General features: G+C 49.6%; 1 protein-coding gene across 2 annotated transcripts in view; it reads right to left on the bottom strand.

Moving 5' to 3' along the window:
* The window catches only part of LOC137430984 (rap guanine nucleotide exchange factor 4), a 265,011-nt gene that overhangs the window by 28,111 nt on the left and 216,933 nt on the right, over positions 1-19,967 (bottom strand). For both annotated transcript variants that reach the window (XM_078781282.1, XM_078781283.1), the window contains exon 10: positions 7,510-7,693. In XM_078781282.1, the coding sequence (XP_078637408.1) occupies positions 7,510-7,693 (184 nt within the window). The remainder of the gene's footprint in view (positions 1-7,509; positions 7,694-19,967) is intronic.

The raw sequence follows: 19,967 nt of genomic DNA, 5'->3' as shown, positions 1-19,967 counted from the left end.
CATCCCTGCTTCATCCTCATATTGAGTCTATATTATTTATTTCCTTCCTTTAAACTTGTTTGAAGAGTTAAAAGTACATTGAATCACAAACGAAGGAACCTCCTGCCTTCCCCCCCCCCCCCATCCCCAACGGACGGTGGTGCCTCACCTTTGTTGTGCTATTTTATTTTCTCCCTTTTTGTGTGTCTGATTTAATTATACGACCTGTCATTTCCACAAACAGATACACATATAAGATAACGTTCATCAAGCTCATGTTGGAGTTCCAGAATATTGGTTTGAGATGTCAATTTCAAACTCAACGTGAAACATTTTATTCAAACTCAGATAACATGACAGAGAAACTTAGCCATAATAATTATTGTTCTTCCAGAGAAACAGCGTGAACATTGGCAACATACACTGGCCAGATCTTCTTCAAACTCACGAGAATCTATTTATGCAAACTCAGAAAACATTAGTGAGATTCAATATACTTCTGTCTTCTTCTTTTTCAAACTCTCCCCCCACGTGCCTGTGTTGGTGCAGATGTGTGGTACCTCAGGCGGTGCCTCGAATGCTAAAAATGTTGTGTAATTTTATTTTCTCCATATTTTGCGATCTGATTTCATTATACGACCCGTCACTGAAACATAAATATACACATATAAAATTATCGTTAATCGACCTCGTGTTGCAGTTCCGCCATGTTGGTTTGGGATTTCAAAAGGATCAACTGCATTTTGTGCTCCATGTGACCTGATATATTTTTGAATTGAATTAAAACCATTCCCACTTGAATTCTTCTTTGAAAGACCTCTGTTTGAAGGTAAAACTTTGGCATTGTAGTTTTGATGTATTTTTTTTTTAGTGTATGTATGGAATACCACAATGAATTAACCAGCAGGATCACCATGAAGGCTTCCGCAGCAAACCCTAGGTACTCTGTGGGGAAATATCTGAGTTGTCAAGGCAAAATAATTGGGAGGATTTCAATGATTAAAGCAATGACAGGACGAGTGGACTCCAAGCGCTCATCATCCAAAAAGCTGTAGGGTGTTCAGGGTATTCAATGGTCTTAATGGTGTCATGGATCTTTGGGGTATTCTGGGTCTTAAGGAGTCGAATCTCCCAAGCATGTAAAATTTTCTCCCAAGCTCAGTGACCATGTGAAGTGTTTGTCTCATCAGTATGACCGTGTGTGTGTGTGTGTGCTTGCGTGCGTGCGTGCGTGCGTGCGTGCGTGTGTGTGTGTATATATGTGTGCACGTCAGCTCTATTGCGAGCTTGAGCCCAAGTATTTTAAAAAAATTAAGTAAAAAAAGAACAGTTGCATTTTATGGGAAAAAAGAACAGTTGCATGTCATGGTTTCTATTGGTTGCAACTGATTCTGGTTCGGTTTTTCCACGAAAACTTTCTGATTCCTGTAAAAAACAATTGAAACCGTGATTTCCAACAGAGACCCATATAAATGTTCCACATGTCTCCATTGGTTTATATGGGATTGTGGATCTGGGTGTAGCAAATATATTCACTATTTTATGATCGTTAACATAATTATTATTATTACGAAGATGATGTTACTGTATTACTGATTATTATCCCAGTGTGTACCCCGGTTTAGAATAGGTACACCGTATCCCTGCGTGTTGTAATAGGTGACTAAAAGGATTGGCGTCAGGAAGGGCATCCGCCCATAAAACATTGCCTCAAAAAGGGAACCATGACAATTACAATGACATATCGGCAGGATACAGCCCGAAGTACCCCGTGGGGGTCCTCACCCCCTCTCGTCAAAAATCAAGGTGGGGAACCCGATCGAAGCAAGGGTGGAAATCGCTCCATTTATGACGACGAAACGTCTGATGCCCCACGTGGAGATCGGTTTCTGAGGTTTGGGACATGGAATGTTGGGACAATGACAGGGAGATCAGGAGAAGTAATGGAAGTATTTGTCAGAAGAAGAGTGGACATATGTTGTGTGCAGGAGATGAGATGGAAGGGTAGTGGTGTGAGAATGGTGAAGGGTAGGCAGGGACAGAAATACAAGTTTATGTGGCAAGGGTGCCCGGAAGGCATGCATGGCGTTGGTGTCCTGTTTTCTGAGGGGTTTGTAGACAGTGTGGTGAGTGTGACTAGAGTGAGTGATAGGTTGATGATGGTGAAAATGATGATTGGAAAGCTCTTGGTGAACGTCATCCTTGGATATGCTACGCAGGTCGGTCAGAGCGATGAAGAGAAGGACCAGTTCTGGTGTGCGATAAAGAAGCTGATGGCAAACGTGAAAAATGAGGAAGTTGTTGTGGTACCAGACCTAAATAGACATGTGGGAAGTAGTATGGACGGTTTTGAGGGAGTTCATGGGGATTACGGATATGGTGTGAGGAATGGAGAAGGTGAAAAGATTTTGGAGTTTGCTGATGCAGCTGGTTTGCTGATTTGTAATACTCAGTTCCACAAAGTGGATAATTAGCTTGATACATACACGTCAGGTGGGTTGACCACAACCGTTGACTACCTGATGGTGCGTAGGCGAGATAGGGGGCACCTCCGGGACACAAAGGTGATCCCGTGGGAGGAGGCTGTTTCACAGCACCACTTGGTTGTCTGCGACATAGGGGTGAAAGGTGCGAGGAGAGCTCGGCGGGTGAAGTACCAACCGAGAATGAAGGTGTCGAGGTTGAAAGAGGTGACAGTAAGGGAGGCATTAAAAGAGAGGCTGAGTCGGGTAGAGGATGATGTGGTTGAGCTTGAAAGTGGTTGGATGTCAATGAAAGTTAGTCTGTTGGGAGCCGTTGGTGAGGTATGTGGATGGACAAAAGGACCATCGAGGCACTCGGAAACATGGTGGTGGGATGATGAAGTTGGAAAGAGGATTGACGAGAAGAGGAAGGAGTTCAAGGAGTGGCAGAAGGCGAAGGTTACGGGGGCAGAAAAGGCAGAGCATGAAAGTTATAAGGCAGCCAAGAAGGCTGCAAAGAAAGAGGTAGCAAAGGAGCAGGAGGTATGTTGGAAAATGTCAGAGAACGCTTGGATTCGGAAGAGGGTCAGAGAGCGGTATTCAGGATTGCAAAGCAGATAGCGAAAGAGAGGTGTGATGTGATGGGGGTGAGTTGCTTGAAGGATGAAGTGGGACAAATCGTTGTGGTCCCAGATGGAATTAAAGGAAGATGGAAGAGACACATGGAAATGCTGTTGAATGCAGAGAATGAATGGGATGGCAACATAGAGAGTAACCCAGTTTTAGGACCGGCAGAGAAGATAACTGAGAAGGAAGTTGAAGAAGCGATAAAAGCAATGAAGAGTAGAAAAGCGGGAAGGCCGACGGGAGTTGTGGGAGATATGTTGAAGGCAATAGGAAGTTGGGGTGTGAAGAGAATGACAGAGATCTGTAATCTGGTGGTGAAAGAAGGCCGCATTCCAGTGGTTTGGGAACTGAGTACCCTTATCCCTCTATACAAGGGGAAAGGTGACCCTCTGGACTGTGGCTCGTATCGAGCGATAAAGTTATTGGAGCATGGAATGAAGGTATTGGAAAGGGTGTTGGAGAGGAGGATAAGGAAGAAAGTGAAGATCGACGAAATGCAGTTTGGATTTCTGGCAGGAACAGGAACGACAGACGCGCTTTTTATTGTAAGGCAGTTGCAGGAGAAGTACATGGAGAAAAGGAAGAAGTTGTTTCTTGGGTTTGTTGATCTGGAGAAAGCATTCGATAGGGTTGCACGCGAAGTATTGACATGGGCATTGAGGAAGTTATGAGTGGAGGAATGGTTGATCAGAGTAGTGATGGCAATGTACAAAAGAGCGTGCACCACTGCAAGAATGAAGGACAGGAACAGTGGTGAGTTTGAGGTGATGGTGGGAGTGCATCAGGGGTCGGTATTAAGTCCACTACTATTTGTAGCTGTTATGGAGATGCTGGCTCGGAACGTAAAGGAGGGTTTGCCGTGGGAGTTGTTGTATGCAGATGATCTGGTGTTGATTGCGGAAAGTATGGATGGACTGAAGGAGAAGATGAACAGGTGGAAGGAATGTATGGAGGCAAAAGGTCTGAAGGAGAATATCGGAAAGACGAAGGTGATGGCAAGTGGTAAAGCATGTGATGAGGTGGAAAGAAGTGGGAAGTGGCCGTGTACTGTGTGCAGGAAGGGTGTCGGAGTGAATTCCATTCAATGTACAATGTGCGCTGAGTGGGTTCATCAAAAATGTCGTGGTCTGAGAGGGTCATTAACCAGTGTGGCAGCTACATTCAAGTGTAAGGTGTGCACAGAGGAAGCTGCAGATGGAGGAAATGTTGAGTTGGATCTTGGAAACGGCATGAAGCTGGAAGGTGTGAAAACATTTTGCTACCTAGGAGGCATGCTGATTGGAGCAGGTGGATCAGAATCGGCAACGGTTGCTCGAGTGAGCAGTGCATGGAAGACGTTTCGGGAACTGAGTGGCGTGCTGACGAGGAGGGGAGTGTCGTTGAAGCTGAAGGGAAAGGTGTATGCTGCATGTGTGAGAAGTGTTATGATTTATGGGAGCGAGACATGGGTAATGAACGTAGAGCAGCAACGAAGGCTAGAAAGGGTGGAAATGCGAATGGTTCGGTGGATGTGTGGAGTATCGTTGAGAGGGGAAGACAAATGATGAATTGCGAAAGATGATGGGAATAGAGCCTGTGATTGATGCTGTGAAAATAAACAGGTTGAGATGGTTTGGTCATGTGTTGAGGAAGGATGAAAGTGACTGGTTGAGAAGAGTGATGGAAATGAATGTAGAAGGAAGTGGAGGACGGGAAAGACCGAGAAAGACTTGGCTAAAGATGGTGGAAGAAGAAATGCGGGTGAGGGAGTTGACAAGGGGAGATGTAGAAAATAGAGCAAAATGGAGAAGATTGTCATGGGGCCCGCAAGGCTAACGTCCTGCCCGAGCAGGGAAAATGGCCTTAAAATGACTGTTGTTGTTGTTGTTGTTGATGTTACTGTATTAATAAACCAAGGCTAATTCCTTGCTTACGTGATAATTCGTACATCGCTTCTCATCGAGTCATCCATGAACCAACCATACACCGCGTCAATCCAGTAACTTTGCAGTCATGACAAAGGGATTGCAGTGTTACGATAATATTGATTATATTATTATTAACGTGATTATTATTATTACGAAAACTGCACTACTGTATTAAGAATCCTGCGCGAATTTGTTCAAAGCGGCCTGAATGTGAGGCATGAAGACATGAAACCTAAGGCCGAGATATATTGTGTCATTGGAAGACCCGTAATGCCTATGCTTTCAATATTTGATGGTCATTTTAACAATCGGTTTGTTTGTGTTTCACACTGAATGAAAAACGTTGAGGTAGAGCATGGCGATTATGATGTATGACAGATTTGATGATACTAGGGCATGCCCGTACAAAATTATATCCCCCCCCTCTATTTACATGAAATGGTTTGGTCCATTCGCAAAGCCAAAGCGGACGGCTTGCGAGTACGGTGACAATCCCCCCCCCCCTCTATTTACATGAAATGGTTTGGTCCAAAGCGAACGGCTTGCGAGTACGGTGACAATCCCCCCCCTCTATTTACATGAAATGGTTTGGTCCAAAGCGAACGGCTTGCGGAGTTTGGTAAAGAAATCGCCATAGCTCGGTAACTACTTCTCCGATTAATATGAAACCTTGAAAAGGCACATCCTCGGGTCCCCAGCAATATACCTGGCAAGTTTCAAGTATATCGGACCCGTGGTTGTCGAGAAACAGCGGTCGCATACACACACACAGACACACAGAGATTACTGGAATTATAGATAGATGTTGGTCTGAACGGAATATAAATCAAAATGGCGGTGTGTAGAGTCAGCCGCCGTACGCCGTAATGACATCACAGACGTAATAACATCATATCACCCCTGTCATGTGACAGATACTCAGCTCTGATTGGTGTATGTTTGTGAGGGACATACATACACATATACGGTCTTACGCACATACGGAAAGACAAACACTGTTCTAGACTGATTTGCCCTATAGGCTACGCTGTAAAAAAAGTTGAGTGCTGTGATTGTGCATGGCAAGCGTATCCCATTTTACCACCCCAAATACTGTATGTGCAGTGGTGTAAGCATGTCATGTGGGTGTGCCCTTATGTAACAAGTTAAATATGACTTGTTTAAATTCCATAATCATAGAAATAGTCAATTTTTTCACTCTCATATTTAAACAAGGTCTGATTTGTCCGTGGCACAGTGTGTCATCAATTGTGGAATGGCTAACACTCCCTCAGCCATAATTAATAAAGACTAGCTGAAACCCGTGGAACATCCACGGAAGGGAGGATGTGGTGTATGGATAGAGTGTACCATTATGGATGGCATAGGGGATTTGCTTGTCCGAGTAAGAGGTAGGAAGAAAGATGAGAATGAAGAGTGCGTATATGAACAACGTATTTATTGCAATCTACTTAAATGACAACGCTACGATATACTTTTGAAAAATGAATGGATTCGTAATCGGAATTGGCATAGCACCACTCTGGCCACACTGGCGCAGTGGTATGTGTCAATGGAAAGGAACAGCAGTAGAACCATAGACTTTTTAAAAATGAACGGATTAGTAAATCGACTGGAACAGATTTTTCGAGTATGGCTGTACGTGATAAACAAAGAGCGCGGTTGGAAGAAATTATGGTAAACCCACCTGATGAGGTTAGCGTACACCGCGATCGACGACACCGGCACAAATGCATGCTCTGGATTGTCCACTCAGTGGACGGCTTGCTTTCGCCTTCGCCTGTCCAATCAGCGGACGGCTTGCTTTGCCTTCACCCAGCAGACGCCAATACGATGGCGTCGTATCGGCAGTTAATCGGATGCTTTTGGGCCCCAAAGTCGACTCATTCAGATTTTTCGAGTATGGCTGTACGTGATAAACAAAGAGCGCGGTTGGAAGAAATTATGGTAAACCCACCTGATGAGGTTAGCTTACACCGCGATCGACGACACCGGCACAAATGCATGCTCAGGATTGTCCACTCAGTGGACGGCTTGCTGTCGCCTTCGACTGCCCAATCAGCGGACGGCTTGCTTCGCCTTCACCCAGCAGACGCCAATAGAATGGCGTCGTATCGGCAGTTAATCGGATGCTTTTGGGCCCCAACGTCGGCTAATTCAGATTTTTCGAGTATGGCTGTACGACGTACGTGATAAACAAAGAGCGCGGTTCGTAGATCGTAAATCCATTAGTGCCGTGGGCATCGGGTCACTGGGTGCGGCGTAAAAGGGATAACAAAGTCGAGTCCTTACGCTATTATTATATAGATGAGCAAAATTCTCATGACATCTATTCACAATACCCCAAGATCTCCCATGTGTTTGATGTGCAAAGAACCCATGAGCCCACCCACTGCACTCAAACTTTTTACACCACACAATAAACACCAATAACACCCACCGCCATACAGAGATTCACAAAAGCCAGCATCCGCTACAACCAATTCCCTTGCACAGTAAGGTTAGTTATCAGCAAAGTACAAAACAAAACCTACACTTTGCGGAGGATCATTCTCATCAGAGCGTCTGGGCCCAGCTGGCTCAGTAGAAGCAAGACCTCCTGCAACTCTTCCTCACTCTTTTGTCTCTCTTCTTCTGTAGGCAATGTCATCTCTTCAGCCTCATCTGAGAGGAAACGGTAGAACAGGTACTTATCCTGGAAGTTTCGCTCTTGGTCTACTGTTGGGAAAGAGACATTGCGAAAACACATTAATATCGAAAGCTCTGAGAATTCACCAAATGCAAATATAGTAACAGGAGAAGGGGAGGAATTTGACTCTTTTGCATTTACTTTTCTTTTTTTTTTCTTTTTTTTTTTTCTTCTTTTTTTTTTTTTTTCTTTTTTGTATACAAGATCGAGGCTCGTGAAAGAGCAAACATTAATCACACAAAAAGACAAACCGACACACAAAACACAAAAAACAAGGGGAGCGGCAGACAAGATGGGGAGAGAGGGGGGAGGACACAAAAGAGAGGGGGAAGAAGTGGAAGGACACAAACACAACATTTGAGAGCAGGGACATCGGGAGGACTTGGGGGGAGGTGGGAGAGGATTAAAACATATGAACACTGCAAGGACTCTGGGGTGAATTACCGGGGGTAGAAAAGATCAAGGTTTTCGATGGGGGAAGATAAGAGATGGTGGTGAACAGCTGTTTTAAAGACCTGGAGGGAGGAGTGGGATTGAAGGGAGTGGGGGAGTTTGTTCCAGAGGCGGGAGAAAAGGGGAATGAAAGAGTGAAGGTGAGCAGAGAGCCTAGACTTTGGCAGTTTAACCATAAGAGGGTTGCAGGCAGATCTTGTGCGACCTGAAGGAATATTGGGGGGACAGAGCACAGAGAGAGCTGGGGGAGCAAGGCCGGAGAGGAGTCGGTAGAAGACAGAAAGACCACCAACCTGCCTGCGGTGAGTGAGTGAAAGGCCCTCGGCGTTGACTACATCGCAGGAGATTCCAATGATTCTGAAAGCTTTGGCCTCAACAGCGTGAAGCCGAGCAAGGTGTGAGGCAGGAGCACCAGCCCAGAGGGGGGAACAGTATTCCATTGAGCTGCGGATGAAAGCCTTGTATGTGGTGAGGAGCTCAGGTGTGCCAAGGAAGGACTTCGCACGACGGAGGATGCCCAGTCGGCGACTGGCTTTGGAGGCCAGCTTGGAAATGTGGTTTTCCCAAGAAAGATCATGGCAGATAGTTAGACCCAAAAGCTTGAGCGACAGAACTTCTTGGAGAGAATTGTTGAGAAAGTAGATGGGAGGGTTGTCCAGTCGGTCCTTTCGGAGAGACATTGTAAGAGTGTGAGATTTGTCAGGATTGAAAGACATGTTCCACTTGTTTGACCAGTCTGTGATTTTGTCCAGGTCTGCAGAGAGTGAGGAGGCTGCAGACTGCCGATCTGAGGGATGAGGAATGGAGCGACAGAGAGTAGAGTCGTCAGCAAAGAGATAGAGAGGATTTTCAAGAGAGTCAGAGAGATCATTGATGAAGACCAGAAAAAGCACAGGGCCCAGAACACTACCTTGGGGAACTCCAGCCTGAACAGGAGGAGGAGATGAGAGAAACCCATTCAGGGCCACACGTTGACTACGACCAGAGAGGAAGTCCGCCAGCCATGCGTGGAGATTTCCATGGATACCAAAGGAGGAGAGTTTGGAGAGCAGAGCAGGGTGCCAGACCGTATCGAAGGCACGTGAAATGTCAAGGGAGACAGCTCTAATTCCCTGTTTGGCGTTGAGGACCTCCATCCATTGTTGAGAAAGCAGAAGCAGCATGTCCAGAGTAGAGTGACCAGGTCTGAAACCAAATTGATGATCAGAGATCAAGCCATTGGAGAAGAGGAAAGATTTAATATCTGAAGCAATGATGGATTCCATGACTTTGCTGATAATTGGGAGAAGGCTGATTGGTCTGTAGTTGCTGGGATCTGTTTTTGCACCTTTTTTGTGCAAAGCAGTGATGTTGGCTGATTTCCAAGCAGATGGCAGATGACCTTGAGCAAAAGAGAGGGTGAAGAGAACAGAAAGAGGGAGTGAAAGAGCAGAAGAACATGATTTTAGGACCCGTGGGCTGATGCCGTCAGGACCAGTTGCAGAATCAGAGTCGAGGGTTGACAGAAACTTTTCCACCTTGTCAGGAGGAAAGGACACAGAGTCCAGGAGCAGCTGGGTACGACTGGGTACGGTGGGTACAGAGAGGGATGGGTTTGGGACACAAGATTTAGAGGCAAACACAGAGTTGAGGCATTCAGCTTTTTCACGTGTGGAGTCAGCCGTTAAGCCGTTTGAGGTGAGGGAGGGGATGGAGGGGGAACAAACACCAGAAACAGATTTGACCAGACGCCACCAGGATTTGGAAGAGGGAGACAGATAAGAGAGTTCGGTCTTGAGAATGGTGAGATATTGTTTCCTGGCTCTCCTGAGGGTGGACACACACTTGTTTCGGGCTTTGTGAAAGGAAATGAGATTTCCTTCCGTTGGATTTGCTTTCCAGGAGACGAAAGCAAGTTGTTTCAGGGCAACAGCCTCACCACAAGATTCCGTGTACCATGGACGGGAGGAAGGGTATGACAACTGAAGACGAGATGGTATAAATCTGTGCATGAGAGAGAGCAATTTACTTTGAAAGAATTCCCAGGATGAGTTGATGTCAGAGGCGGTAGAGATGGGAGACCAGTCCAGATGATTGATGGCTGCTTGAAGACCGTGCCAGTTGGCCTGAGTGAAATGCCAGACTCGTCGACGCTGAGGAGGCTCTCTGAGAATGGTCAGAGAGATGTCCACTTTGACAAGCACATGATCAGATGAGCCGATTGGAGCAGAAGAAGAGCAGCAGACATTTTCAGGGAAGTTTGTCATAACCAAATCCAGAAGAGAAGATGCTCCGTTGACTGAGATCCGGGTCGGGAAATTGACAGATTGTGTCAGTCCCAGTGAGTCGCAGAAGTCCTTTGCTGAAGAGCCATGGCTGGTGAGAGAGGTACCCACACCCAGCCAACTGGCATGGTGACAATTGAAATCACCACATATGAGGAAGAGAGAGTTGGGATGGGTAGATAGAAGTTGGTCCATATTATCAGACAGTGAGATGTAGATGGAGTCATCGCTGATTGGTGGACGGTACAACACACATATGAACAAAAGGTGGGAGCGAAGGGGAAGCCGTAGCCAAAGGTATTCCTGGGGGTGAGGTGGAGAGAGGGCAGTGGAGGGCGAGTGAGGAAGAGAGTTTTTTATAAAGATAGCAACCCCACCTCCAGGACGAGGCTCAGGTCTATCATACCGGAGGAGGGAGTAACCTGGGAGAGATACCAAGGCATCAGAGACATCATGAAGGAGGAAAGTTTCTGTTAAGCAGATCACATCTGGTTTGTCAGAAGCAACCTGTATGGAGAGGTCAGTCAAGTTTGAGCGAAGGCCCCGGATGTTTGAGGTCCATACCGTTAATGAAGAGGAAGGGGGAGCATCGGGTCCAGAACAGGGGGGGGGGAGGGGTAGGGTAAGATGTGGAAGAGGAGGAAGAGGTAGGGAGAGCTGTTGAAGGTGTGTCAGAGATTTCAGAATAGCTTGGAGAAAGGGAAGAATGGGGCAGACAAAAGGTTTGATGGAGATTGGGTGAGGCACAGTGAGGTGTTATTTGAGGAGGGGGAAGAGCAAGGCAGGAGGTTTGGGGAGATGAAGGTGAAAGTTGGAAGGAGGAAGAAGCAGGGAGGATGCTTTGAGGAGGAGGGGTGAGAGGGGAGTCTAGGAGGGGAGGAGCGAGGGCGAGTCTCGGAGGGGAGGGGTGTGGGGGGAGTTTAGGAGGGAGGGGAGGGAAGGGGCAAGGGGGGAGATTTGAAAGGGATGGGTGATGGGGAGGATTTGGAGGGGAGGGGTGAGATTGGATTTTGAAAAGTGTACGATTCATGGGAAACGAACATTTTTTGCAAAATGAGTTTGAGACCTTCGAGTCAAAAATACGTTTGAGGACACTGGAGGAGGGATGGAGTTCTGGATAGTTTAGGGAATTTAGAAAGGAGGAACTGTAAGAGATGGTATTATATATATTTTTTGGAATGAATAGATTTGGTGAGCAAGACGAAAGCATCCTTTTGTAGGAAAAGAAGAAAAGGGTGTTATAATATATGAGAGAAAATAGTTGTTCAGGGGAGAGATTATACATTTCTAACCGCGTGATCGCGAACGAAGAACGAACGAACAAAAAGAACAACAAATAAACGAATAAGACCTGGGAAGGAAATATTTTTTTGGGTTTTTTTTTTTTGTTTGTTTGTGAGTACAGATATTAAACAAGGAGGTACGTGGTGAACGACTGGGACGAAACAGTGAACGAAAATAATTTCAGCGCATTCGACGAATCGCTGAGAGAAAAACAAACCACAAGGTCTGAGACGGTACGGTAGTCTAAGCCTACGAGTACTAGGCCGCAGAATACTCGATACCATTAACCGACGATTGTGTATACATGTACGAAAAATTAGCACCGAAAATTTTCCAAAAGATACGCTGTAGGTACATACACCGAAAGATAGATACAGTCTCGACAAAAACACGATTGAGAAATATCACTTAGCTTCGAAAGCGTGAGCGTGTGGCGGACACAAAAGCCCACTGGCGTGGTGACATCATTCCACGCACCAAGTGGGCGGTGGCCACGTCCGAGGGGTAGGCGTGGCCTCATGAGGGACACCGGGCGCTCAGCCCGGAGCGGTACAGTGTTACAGTGTAGTCTTGAATAAAGGCGTTTATATGTTACCGCTTGTCCGCTTCCTCCTTGCTCACAAGCAGCGCGCGTAACGCCGCGCTTTATTGGTGACCCTCGACGTTGGATCTGCCGGAGCGATCCTTCCACACGCGACGCCATCGCCATGGCCGCCTTCGTCAAACTTCCGGAATTTTGGGAGGCTCAGGCCGAAGTCTGGTTCGTCCAGGCCGAAGCCCAATTTCAGCTTCGGCACCTCACCGGCGATGACACGCGCTACTGCCACGTCGTCGCCTCCCTCGGGCCCGGCACGGCCGCTCGAGTTGTGTCCGTCCTTCGCCACCCACCGGACGGCCACAAGTACGAGGCACTCAAGCGGCTACTCCTAGCCACGTTCAGACTCACGGACGACGCACGGGCCGACCGCCTCCTGGATCTCCCCGAGCTCGGTGAGACGCGCCCGTCGGTCCGAATGGACCATATGCTGTCACTGTTGGGCGACGAAGCCCCCGGTTCGCTATTCCGGGCGCTTTTCCGTCGCCAACTTCCAGCGCAGGTTCGCCTCGCGTTGGCCGGGACCGGGCTAACGGAACCCCGAGCATTGGCGGCCGAGGCGGACAAGTACTTCGCCGCTTCGGACACGCGGGCGAGCGTTGGCGTGGCCGTCACGGCCTTCGACGCTGCTGTTCCACAGCATCATCTTCTACAGCACGCTGTGGTTCAGCAGCATGCTGATACGCACCTCGTGAACGCCGCCACGCCCCGCCCACCGCCGCGGCGAAAACCGCCACCGCGGGGAAACCCGTCGACTCCACCGGCCTGGCGGAGCCAGCCGCGCTCCTCCAGCTCCACCACCTGGTGCTGGTTCCACGCCAAGTTCGGCCACGAAGCTCGGCGGTGTCATCCGCCGTGCTCCTTCAACGGGTCGGGAAACGCCCGGGCCGGCGCTCAATTGTGGCGATGAGCGCCGGCCGTTCGAGCAGCCTGCTGTTCATAACGGACACCTTCTCCGGGCGCCGTTACCTGTGCGACACGGGAGCACAGGTGAGTGTCATTCCCGCCGGCATGTCAGACAAGCACGCCGCGGGTGGGGGCCCCGCGCTGCTTGCCGCGAACGGGACGCCCATCCGTACGTACGGAAAACGCTGCCTCTCTCTGCGGTTTGGAGGGCAGGTTTTCCGATGGACGTTCGTCACCGCCGACGTGCCCATGGCACTGCTTGGCGCGGACTTCCTGTGCGCTAATGGGCTCCTGGTCGACGTCAAGCGCAGACGGCTTGTCCAGGCCGAGACGTTCAGCTCGCTCGCATGTGCGTTGCCCAGCTCAACGAGCGGCTTGCCAAGCGGCTTGCCGAACGATTCGGTTCCGGCCACGTTGGTCTGTACGCTTCCGGCAGCGGACGCATTCACCCGCCTCCTCGCCGGTTTCCCGGCCCTCACGCGGCCCACCTTCTCGGCGGGGGCCGTCAAGCACGGGGTGGCCCATCACATCCCCACCGTCGGGCCACCGGTCTACGCCCGGGCACGCCGCCTCGAGCCGACGAAGCTGGCGGTGGCAAAAGCGGAGTTCGCTACCCTGGAGCGACTCGGCATCGTTCGGCGCTCAGAGAGCGCTTGGGCGTCGCCGCTGCACATCGTGCCGAAGCCCGGCGGGGGATGGCGACCGTGCGGGGACTATCGCCGTCTCAATGACGCCACGACTCCCGACCGCTACCCCGTCCCCCACATTCAGGACTTTTCCGCCCGTTTGGCGGGCAGGTCCTTCTTCTCGAAGGTGGACCTCATACGCGGCTACCATCAGGTCCCCGTCAGGCCGGAGGACGTCCCGAAGACGGCGGTCATCACGCCATTCGGACTCTTCGAGTTCCTGCGCATGCCCTTCGGTCTGAAGAATGCGGCTCAGGCGTTCCAGCGACTGATGGACAGCGTCCTGCGCGACTTGGATTTTGTCTTCGTCTACCTGGACGATATCCTCGTCGCCAGCGCGTCCCGCGAAGAGCACCTACGCCACCTCCGCACGCTCTTCGAACGCCTGGGCCAGCATGGCCTGATTGTGAACCCCGCAAAGTGCCGGTTCGGCGCCGCCACAATCGATTTTCTGGGGCACCGTGTCACCAGGCACGGAGCCGTCCCCCTGCCGGCCAAGGTGGAGGCGGTGAAGGGGTTTCCGCGCCCCCGCACGATCAGAGGGCTGCAGGAGTTCCTGGGCATGGTGAACTTTTACCATCGGTTCCTGCCCCGTATCGCCCAGCTCCTGCGCCCCCTGCACGAAGCTCTCCGAGGTAAGCCGGGCAAAGGCGACGTTACCTGGACCGAGCAGATGCACACGGCGTTCACGGGCGCGAAGCTCGCCTTGGCTAACGCCACCATGCTCGCGCACCCGGCGCCCGATGCACCGATCGCCCTCACCACCGATGCCTCGGACTACGCGGTGGGCGCGGTGCACGAGCAATGGGTGCGTGGAGCTTGGCAACCGCTGGCGTTCTTTAGCCGGCAGCTTCGCCCGCCCGAACGCCGTTACAGTACCTTCGACCGCGAGTTGCTCGGACTTCACTTGGCGGTCAGGCACTTCCGCCATCTGCTCGAGGGCCGGGCGTTCACTGCCTTCGTCGACCACAAGCCGCTGATCTTCGCGATGGGCAAGGTCACCGAGCCGTGGTCGGCCCGGCAGCAGCGTCACCTCTCGGCCGTGTCCGAGTACACGACGGACATCCAGCACGTCGCGGGGAAGGACAACCCGGTGGCGGATTGCCTTTCCCGGGCCGTCGCCCACGCAGTCCACCTCGGCATCGACTATGCCCGGATGGCAGCGGACCAGGCCGCTGACCCCGACGTCCAGGCCTTGCGGACCGCCGTCACGGGCCTCCGCGTCACCGAGGTGCCGTTCGACGGCGCGGGCGCGGCCCTCTTGTGCGACGTCTCCCTCGGGCGTCCTCGCCCCATTGTGCCCGCGGGCTGGCAGCGCCAGGTGTTTGACGCCATCCACGGCCTGTCCCACCCGGGCGCGAGGGCCTCCCAAAGGCTGATCGCCGACAAGTTCGTCTGGCATGGCCTCCGGAAGGCCGTCCGCGGCTGGGCCAGGACATGCCTCGCGTGCCAGCGCGCCAAGGTGCACCGGCACACCCAGGCCCCGTTGGCCCCGTTCACGGTGCCGGAACGCCGGTTTGACCACGTCCACGTGGACCTGGTGGGACCTCTGCCCCCCTCGCGGGGTTTCACCCACGTCCTCACCATGGTGGACCGCACCACCCGGTGGCCGGAGGCCGTGCCCTTGGCGTCGACAACGGCGGCCGATGTCGCGCAGGCTTTCATCGCCACCTGGGTCGCCCGGTTCGGCGCCCCCTCAGACATCTCATCCGACCGCGGCCCCCAGTTCACCTCGGAGCTCTGGGGGGCAGTTGCGCAGGGGCTCGGGGTCCGGCTGCACCGAACCACGGCCTACCACCCCCAGGCTAACGGCCTGTGTGAGCGATTTCACCGCTCATTGAAGGCCGCGCTCCGGGCCACCCTCCGCGACGGCGGCTGGGTCGACAGGCTCCCCTGGGTCCTGCTGGGCCTCCGGACGGCGCCCAAGGAGGACCTGCGCGCATCCGCGGCGGAGTTGGTCTTCGGGCAACCGCTGCGGGTGCCGGGCGAGTTCCTCCCCGACTCCACGGCACCATGGTCCGCGGCACAGCAGCGCTCCGCTCTGCAAGAGACCGCCCAGAGGTTCGCCCCGGTGCCAACGGCATGCCACGGGCACCCACCGACGCACGTCGCCCCGGAGCTTCGCACGGCGGAGTACGTCTTCGTCCGCCACGATGCCCATCGGACACCACTGCGGCCCCCGTACGACGGGCCTTTCCGCGTGCTGGAGACCGGGGCGAAGCACTTCACCCTGGACATCGGCGGTACTCCTGACCGCGTTTCGGTAGACCGCCTCAAGCCGGCCCACCTCGATGTGGACCATCCACCGCCAGTGGCCCGACCCCCACGTCGGGGCCGCCCTCCTGCGGGCGGACCCCCGGCACCGCCCAGCCCCGCCGCCACGCCGCCCCCCGGTCCTGCACCCATCCCAGGAGCAGCCAGGGGCATCCCACCTGGCATCCCTGCACCCCGGACGCCGCCGATCGCCAGGGGGCGCTTCGGCCGGGTCATTCGTCTGCCCCGCAAACTGGCCCTCCAGGTGCGCGGGAATTCTGGGGGGGCGCGTGTGGCGGACACAAAAGCCCACTGGCGTGGTGACATCATTCCACGCACCAAGTGGGCGGTGGCCACGTCCGAGGGGTAGGCGTGGCCTCATGAGGGACACCGGGCGCTCAGCCCGGAGCGGTACAGTGTTACAGTGTAGTCTTGAATAAAGGCGTTTATATGTTACCGCTTGTCCGCTTCCTCCTTGCTCACAAGCAGCGCGCGTAACGCCGCGCTTTAAGCGCATGGAGCAGCTTCGAAAAGACGTGACCTCGCCGTGATCTCGCGAGATCTCCGAGTTTGATTCTTCACTGGGTATCAAATGGAGGCACAAAGCACCCTTCCCTTTATATCTTGGACCGTTTATCTGTATGCAGCTTTAACATGGGGACTGAAAATTCGTTTCTCAGCTTCAATTGGATGAAATTGGCTGCAAATTTAGAAATAAATGCTTTGTACATCGAAGTGTTCCAACGAGCAACGTCTGTTTCTGCATTCTTGAGTTTATTAAGAAAACCCCCGAATTCATGTTGGTGCCTGTCCGTCCGTCCATCTGCCCAAAATGTGTTGGCGCGTATCTCAAACGCGATACCTTGAAACTAGCTGAAACCTGGAATATACATCGGCCATTAGGTCTATTTAATGGCTTTCAAAACAATTCAAAATCTGCGCTAATTAATGTGGTCTACAGGGGTGGGGGGGCTGGCGGGGGATTGACCCTCCCCCCAAAATAGGTATTTGCTCTCCCCTCTGAAACTACACACACGATGTTGGTGAAACTTCGGCATCAGATATGAAGCATGTGGCCAACAAAGGTGTATTGACAGCATCAAAGTGGGTTGGAGGTTGGGGAGACGGTCATTGTCGCAGCCTCCCTGGCTTCTTCAGTTTGCTTGAACTTCATGGAGAGGCTGGGTACAGATATTTATTTATTTATTTTACTCGTTACACTTCATGGAGAGGCTCGGTACAGCTTTTTTATTTTTTATTTAACGCGTTACACTTCATGGAGAGACTCGGTACAGCTTTTTTATTTTTTATTTAACGCGTTACACTTCATGGAGAGGCTCGGTACAGCTATTTATTTATTTATTTTACTCGTTACACTTCATGGAGAGGCTCGGTACAGCTTTTTATTTTTTATTTTACTCGTTACACTTCATGGAGAGGCTCGGTACAGCTATTTATTTATTTATTTTACTCGTTACACTTCATGGAGAGGCTCGGTACAGCTTTTTTATTTTTTATTTTACTCGTTACACTTCATGGAGAGGCTCGGTACAGCTATTTATTTATTTATTTTACTCGTTACACTTCATGGAGAGGCTCGGTACAGCTTTTTTATTTTTTATTTAACGCGTTACACTTCATGGAGAGGCTCGGTACAGCTATTTATTTATTTATTTTACTCGTTACACTTCATGGAGAGGCTCGGTACAGCTTTTTATTTTTTATTTTACTCGTTACACTTCATGGAGAGGCTCGGTACAGCTATTTATTTATTTATTTTACTCGTTACACTTCATGGAGAGGCTCGGTACAGCTATTTATTTATTTATTTTACTCGTTACACTTCATGGAGAGGCTCGGTACAGCTTTTTATTTTTTATTTAACGCGTTACACTTCATGGAGAGGCTCGGTACAGCTATTTATTTATTTATTTTACTCGTTACACTTCATGGAGAGGCTCGGTACAGCTTTTTTATTTTTTATTTAACGCGTTACACTTCATGGAGAGGCTCGGTACAGCTATTTATTTATTTATTTTACTCGTTACACTTCATGGAGAGGCTCGGTACAGCTTTTTTATTTTTTATTTAACGCGTTACACTTCATGGAGAGGCTCGGTACAGCTATTTATTTATTTATTTTACTCGTTACACTTCATGGAGAGGCTCGGTACAGCTTTTTTATTTTACTCGTTACACTTTATGGAGAGGCTCGGTACAGCTATTTATATATTTATTTTACTCGTTACACTTCATGGAGAGGCTCGGTACAGCTATTTATTTATTTATTTTACTCGTTACACTTCATGGAGAGGCTCGGGACAGCTTTTTTATTTTACTCGTTACACTTCATGGAGAGGCTCGGTACAGCTTTTTTATTTTTTATTTTACTCGTTACACTTCATGGAGAGGCTCGGTACAGCTATTTATTTATTTATTTTACTCGTTACACTTCATGGAGAGGCTCGGGATAGCTTTTTTATTTTACTCGTTACACTTTATGGAGAGGCTCGGTACAGCTTTTTTATTTTACTCGTTACACTTCATGGAGGTGTTTGGTACAGCTTTTTTATTTTTTATTTAACGCGTTACACTTCATGGTGAGGCTCGGTACAGCTATTTATATATTTATTTTACTCGTTACATTTCATGGAGAGGCTCGGTACAGCTATTCATTTATTTATTTTACTCGTTACACTTCATGGAGGGGTTTGGTACAGCTTTTTTATTTTTTATTTAACGCGTTACACTTCATGGAGAGGCTCGGTACAGATATTTATTCATTTATTTTACTCGTTACACTTAATGGAGAGGCTCGGTAGTTATTTATTTATTTTACTCGTTACACTTCATGGAGAGGCTCGGTACAGCAATTTATTTATATATTTTACTCGTTACACTTCATGGTGAGGCTCGGTACAGCTTTTTTATTTTTTATTTTACTCGTTACACTTCATGGAGAGGCTCGGTACAGCTATTTATATATTTATTTTACTCGTTACACTTCATGGAAAGGCTCGGTACAGATATTTATTCATTTATTTTACTCGTTACACTTAATGGAGAGGCTCGGTAGTTATTTATTTATTTTACTCGTTACACTTCATGGAGAGGCTCGGTACAGCTTTTTTATTTTACTCGATACACTTCATGGAGAGACTCGGTACAGCAATTTATTTATATATTTTACTCGTTACACTTCATGGTGAGGCTCGGTACAGCTTTTTTATTTTTTATTTTACTCGTTACACTTCATGGAGAGGCTCGGTACAGCTATTTATATATTTATTTTACTCGTTACACTTCATGGAAAGGCTCGGTACAGATATTTATTCATTTATTTTACTCGTTACACTTAATGGAGAGGCTCGGTAGTTATTTATTTATTTTACTCGTTACACTTCATGGAGAGGCTCGGTACAGCTTTTTTATTTTACTCGATACACTTCATGGAGAGACTCGGTACAGCTATTTATTTATTTTACTCGTTACACTTCATGGAGAGGCTCGGGACAGATTTTTTGATTTTTTTTTACGCATTACACTTCATGGAGAGGCTCGGTACAGCTATTTATTTATATATTTTACTCGTTACACTTCATGGAGAGGCTCGGTACAGCTATTTATTTATATATTTTACTCGTTACATTTCATGGAGAGGCTCGGTACAACAACAACAACAACATGCATTTTAAGGCCATTTTCCCTGCTAGAGCGGGGGTTAGCCTTGCGGTCCGGTCCCCATGACAATCTTCTCCATTTTGCCCTATTTTCTGCATCTCTCCTTGTTAACCCCCTTGCCAGCATTTCTTCTTCCACCATCTTTAGCCAAGTCTTTCTCGGTCTTCCCCGTCCTCTACTT

The sequence above is a fragment of the Myxine glutinosa genome, chromosome 7 (assembly GCF_964187855.1).
Source record: "Myxine glutinosa chromosome 7, kmMyxGlut1.1, whole genome shotgun sequence".
NCBI classification, from domain to species: domain Eukaryota; kingdom Metazoa; phylum Chordata; class Myxini; order Myxiniformes; family Myxinidae; genus Myxine; species Myxine glutinosa.
The sequence above is the reverse complement of the archived record's forward strand: the minus strand, read 5'-3'. Positions and strand labels throughout refer to the sequence as shown.